This window comes from Oncorhynchus gorbuscha, unplaced genomic scaffold (assembly GCF_021184085.1).
Source record: "Oncorhynchus gorbuscha isolate QuinsamMale2020 ecotype Even-year unplaced genomic scaffold, OgorEven_v1.0 Un_scaffold_1221, whole genome shotgun sequence".
NCBI lineage: Eukaryota > Metazoa > Chordata > Actinopteri > Salmoniformes > Salmonidae > Oncorhynchus > Oncorhynchus gorbuscha.
Genome location: NW_025746063.1, coordinates 71,388 through 76,627, shown reverse-complemented (window position 1 = coordinate 76,627; position 5,240 = coordinate 71,388). Strand labels below are relative to the sequence as shown.

General features: G+C 46.6%; 1 protein-coding gene across 1 annotated transcript; it reads right to left on the bottom strand.

Moving 5' to 3' along the window:
- Positions 1 to 848: 848 nt before the first annotated feature.
- On the bottom strand, positions 849 to 4,734 carry LOC124021809 (cytochrome P450 26A1-like). The gene is made up of 7 exons (XM_046336931.1): positions 4,611 to 4,734; positions 4,265 to 4,489; positions 3,823 to 4,104; positions 3,564 to 3,710; positions 1,898 to 2,032; positions 1,544 to 1,696; positions 849 to 1,435 (listed from the first exon to the last, which is right to left on the bottom strand). Exons 1-7 carry the CDS (start codon positions 4,653 to 4,655, stop codon positions 1,097 to 1,099), a joined length of 1,326 nt encoding a protein of 441 aa, XP_046192887.1. The 5' UTR covers positions 4,656 to 4,734; the 3' UTR covers positions 849 to 1,096.
- Positions 4,735 to 5,240: the final 506 nt, after the last annotated feature.

Below are 5,240 nucleotides of genomic sequence, written 5' to 3'. Positions count from 1 at the left end.
ATGGTTATGTTTATAGGATATGGTTATGTTATAGGATATGGTTATATGATATGGTTATAGGATATGGTTATGTTATAGGTTATGTTATAGGATATGGTTATAGGATATGGTTATAGGATATGGTTATGTTATAGGATATGGTTATGTTATAGGATATGGTTATAGGATATGGTTATGTTATAGGATATGGTTATAGGATATGGTTATGTTATAGGATATAGGATATGGTTATAGGATATGGTTATAGGATATGGTTATGTTATAGGGTATGGTTATAGGATATGGTTATAGGATATGGTTATGTTACAGGATATGGTTATGTTATAGGATATGGTTATAGGATATGGTTATGTTATAGGATATGGTTATGTTATAGGATATGGTTATGTTATAGGATATGGTTATATGATATGGTTATGTTATAGGATATGGTTATATAGGATATGGTTATGTTATAGGATATGGTTATAGGATATGGTTATATAGGATATGGTTATATAGGATATGGTTATAGGATATGGTTATAGGATATGGTTATAGGATATGGTTATGTTATAGGATATGGTTATGTTTATAGGATATGGTTATGTTTATAGGATATGGTTATGTTATAGGATATGGTTATATGATATGGTTATAGGATATGGTTATGTTATAGGATATGGTTATGTTATAGGATATGGTTATAGGATATGGTTATGTTATAGGATATGGTTATGTTATAGGATATGGTTATGTTATAGGATATGGTTATGTGATATGTTGGTTTAGATATAGTCTGAAAGTGTGACGCAACGTGTTCTCAATACCAGGTCTAAATGTCATGGAAGTAAAAAACAACATTTATTGACAAAACATGTTTTTATTAAATAAAACCCACACAACAACATGTAATATAAATAATGAAAAGCTATATAACAAATGTACAGACACCTTAATGGAATGAGAGAGTGTCTTTTCTTTCTATAAAACATAAGATATACACAACTCTTATGTATTTTCACATATCAAGTATGAATCATTTCATCTAAAACTCATTACAATATTTTATATTTACAATTTCATAGCTTTAATATGGAGGCGTGTTTTATTGTCACTAGGTACGGCTGTAACTGCTGAACACAGTGGGCAGGTTGTCAACGGGGTAGACCGTAGGGCCGGTCTTCATGGTCGGGGGGCCGTTCGACAGAGTCCAGTCACATTGCAGTGTCAGCTCTACCAGGAATATCTTCAGGAGAACCTTGGCAAACTCTTTTCCGACACACATCCTGGAGCCGCCTCCGAACGGGATGTAGTTGAAGCGCGAGGAGTCCTCAGAGGATTTGTCCATGAAACGCTCCGGGTTGAACTCCTCTTTGTTGGGGAACACGTCGGCCACGTCGTGGGTGTCACAGATACTGTAGATCATGGTCCAGCCTTTGGGGATCTGGTAACCCTGGAAACATAGAACAGCCCTGTTAGACAACTGGTCTGGAGTTTCAGTCACCATCCCGTCAAATTGACAGATTAGTATTCAAATCATCTGTAAAAAAAAAGGACTTACATTGAGCTGGAATGTCTTCAGCACCACTCTGAAGCCTCCAGGTACAGGGGGGTTTATCCTCAACGTCTCTTTGATGACACAGCCTGTATACTTTAACTGTTCCAACACCTCAATGTTCACATGCTGCCCCAGCAGATCCACACCTAGTTCCTCCTGACAGAGACACGGAGAGAGAGAGACACGGAGAGAGACACGGAGAGAGACACAGAGAGAGAGAGAGAGAGAGAGTATTATTTCACAATCATTCCATAAGCCAATGAGATCTAAAGGATGTTATCAATGTCCTAGTAAATGACTGGAGGAATATTGATTGACTGAATTGATGATTCCCGGCTATAAATAACAGGTTGTTACCTGCTGGTGCAGTTCTTGTCTGAGTTTGTTGAGCGTGTCGGGGTTGAGTCCCAGGAACATGACCAGTGAGGTGGCTGTACTGGCAGTGGTCTCATGGCCTCCAAATAAAAGCTCTGTGGCCGACTCCTTAATTGCCTTCAGATAGAGAGAATTATTTGGTTTTACTCACTGAGCAAAGATTCTTATAACACCACAGCTGGTTTAAAATGTACATCTATCATCTGTTTATTTATGCATGAAAAATAACTTGATAAATGCACGGTTTAAAAAAAATGGCAAGTCAGTTAAGAACAAATTCTTATTTGGTTACTGGCCCTACGCTCTAACCACTAGGCTACCCGCCGGCCCTACGCTCTAGGCTACCCGCCGGCCCTACGCTCTAGCCACTAGGCTACCCGCCTCCCCCCCCACGCTCTAGCCACTAGGCTACCCGCCTCCCCCCACGCTCTAGCCACTAGGCTACCCGCCTCCCCCACGCTCTAACCACTAGGCTACCCGCCTCCCCCACGCTCTAACCACTAGGCTACCTGCCCCCCCCCCTCTAACCACTACGCTACGCTCTAACCACTAGGCTACCTGCCCCCCCCCACTCTAACCACTAGGCTACCTGCCGCCCCCCCCCACTCTAACCACTAGGCTACCTGCCGCCCCCCCCACTCTAACCACTAGGCTACCTGCCGCCCCTACTCTCTAACCACTAGGCTACCTGCCCCCCCCACTCTAACCACTAGGCTACCTGCCCCCCCCCCCACTCTAACCACTAGGCTACCTGCCCCCCCCACTCTCTAACCACTAGGCTGCCTGCCCCCCCCCCACTCTAACCACTAGGCTACCTGCCGCCCCCCCCACTCTAACCACTAGGCTACCTGCCCCCCCCCCCCACTCTAACCACTAGGCTACCTGCCGCCCCTACTCTCTAACCACTAGGCTACCTGCCGCCCCTACTCTCTAACCACTAGGCTACCTGCCCCCCCCCCCACTCTAACCACTAGGCTACCTGCCGCCCCTACTCTCTAACCACTAGGCTACCTGCCCCCCCCCACTCTAACCACTAGGCTACCTGCCGCCCCCCTCTCTAACCACTAGGCTACCTGCCCCCCCCCCCCCCTCTAACCACTAGGCTACCTGCCGCCCCTACTCTCTAACCACTAGGCTACCTGCCCCCCCCCCCCACTCTAACCACTAGGCTACCTGCCGCCCCTACTCTCTAACCACTAGGCTACCTGCCCCCCCCCACTCTAACCACTAGGCTACCTGCCGCCCCCCCACTCTAACCACTAGGCTACCTGCCCCCCCTCTAACCACTAGGCTACCTGCCGCCCCTACTCTCTAACCACTAGGCTACCTGCCGCCCCCCCACTCTAACCACTAGGCTACTGCCCCCCCCACTAGGCTACCTGCCCCCCCCACTCTAACCACTAGGCTACCTGCCGCCCCTACTCTAACCACTAGGCTACCTGCCGCCCCTACTCTCTAACCACTAGGCTACCTGCCGCCCCTACTCTCTAACCACTAGGCTACCTGCCGCCCCTACTCTCTAACCACTAGGCTGCCGCCCCTACTCTCTAACCACTAGGCTACCTGCCGCCCCTACTCTCTAACCACTAGGCTGCCGCCCCCAGCGTCTCTGTTGTTGAAGATGGGGATGTATAGAATAGAGTATTACCTGCATGCTGAAGGGCTCGTCACTGTTCCTACTGGTGTCTATCAGCTGTTGTAGCGCGTCTCTCTGTTTCACCTCTTTACCACTGTCTATTTTTGTCTGGATATTCTCCTCGATTTTGGAGTGGATTAAATTTCGGGCTTTCAATCCCTGTAGATAAAATATGTGTATTTTTTAAAACATTAATTTAGGCCCTGACAATATTATGAATACATTGTTTAAAAATGTCACTAGAATTAGAATTGAGTGCACCGCTACTTACCCGGTACAAGCCGCTGAAGGGGACATCGACCGGAAGGGAGAAAAGGTTCTTGGTCATCTCTTCGAATGCCTCCACCAGCTCCTGCTCGTCGGTCTTGATCTGGTCCGGGTCGAAGCCCAAGAGGATCCTCATGGCGATGCGGAACATGAGGCGCTTCATTTCGGGGTAGACTAGAACGCATGAGTCCTTCTCCAGCCATTCCCTCACGGCGCTCCTCACCTCCTCCTGGATCACCGGGATGTAGTGTTCCAAGGCATCCCGGGAAAACGCTCTCATTATAGCCTAAAATACAGGAGCAACTTTTCGTTAAGACGGGAGGGACATAAAGGACCTTTAAATAAGTGCAGATTTTAGCCAAACATCTATGCGTAAAATCCTACATTTAATTTACCATTTCAAACATTTTATTCATGCCAAAACATTTTCGAAACCATCTACGCACCTTTTTCTTGTTTTTGTGCTGGGTCCCGTGCATATTGGAGAGCGTGTCCGATCCCAAAATAGTTCTCACGGAAGCGGGCCACTGCACCGCGACAAGTTTATGTTCACCCAGTAGAATGTGTCTGACGTTGTTCGCTCCCATGACGCGCACCGTGGGGTTGCCAAAGAGATGCGTTCTGTAAATGCATCCATACTTCTGCCGTTTCATCCGCAGGAACTTTCTCCTCTGCGATAAAAGGAATAAATAAAAATGCTTTGTTTATTATCAACGGAAAACATATACACCAACAGGTTACAATTATACAATATTACTATTACTAAGTTTGAAAAAAAAGTGTTCTAATAACCTGGAGAAGGAGTTGGAGCGTCTCGCCAATGAAAGGTAAGCCCATGGACCCAGGAGGGAGGGGGGGCTCGACAGCTGGGATCCCGACCACGGATCAAATAAACCTCCCATAACTTCACCGCGATTAAAAAGAGAAAGATTGGAAGCACAATCGTGCACAAAAGGGTCGCCACCAACGTGTTCAGAGCCATTGTACTAGTGCGCGTAACGAGTCGCGTAACCAAACCAACTATAAACGTGTGAGGACTTTTAGGTGGAGCAAGAGTTTGTTTGCTACTGAAAGTCTGGGTGTTTTCTACGGCCTTTTTATACCCTTTCCCCCAGGTCTCGGCCTCCTGTTACCTTGGCTTGGCGACAGAAATTAGTTCACACAAAGTTCATCTTTAATTGTTGTGTCATCTCGCTCCGCCCACGGAGTAGCAGCTTCTCCAAAACCCCATTTGTTACAGGCGCATTTTAATACCACCTCCTGTTGGAGACGCACAATCAGGGATTTAACTCTGAAAAGGTGTTAAGTCCCTCTAACAATAGGAACCATCCAAGGTTCTTTGTTGCAAATATTCCGCAGTTTAGCCTCATTACATGTGATGAGTTCTGCATGTAATGCCCGGGGCGGGTCTTAATTGAACTG

Bases quoted from the DNA above. Each gene is read 5' to 3' on its own strand.
- LOC124021809 (XM_046336931.1), bottom strand. From the start codon at position 4,655: ATGGGCTTACCTTTCATTGGCGAGACGCTCCAACTCCTTCTCCAG. The intron at 4,490-4,610 runs GTTATTAGAACA...CTTTTATCGCAG, and splicing joins CGCTCCAACTCCTTCTCCAG to AGGAGAAAGTTCCTGCGGAT. The intron at 4,105-4,264 runs GTGCGTAGATGG...CCTGTATTTTAG, and splicing joins AGCACAAAAACAAGAAAAAG to GCTATAATGAGAGCGTTTTC.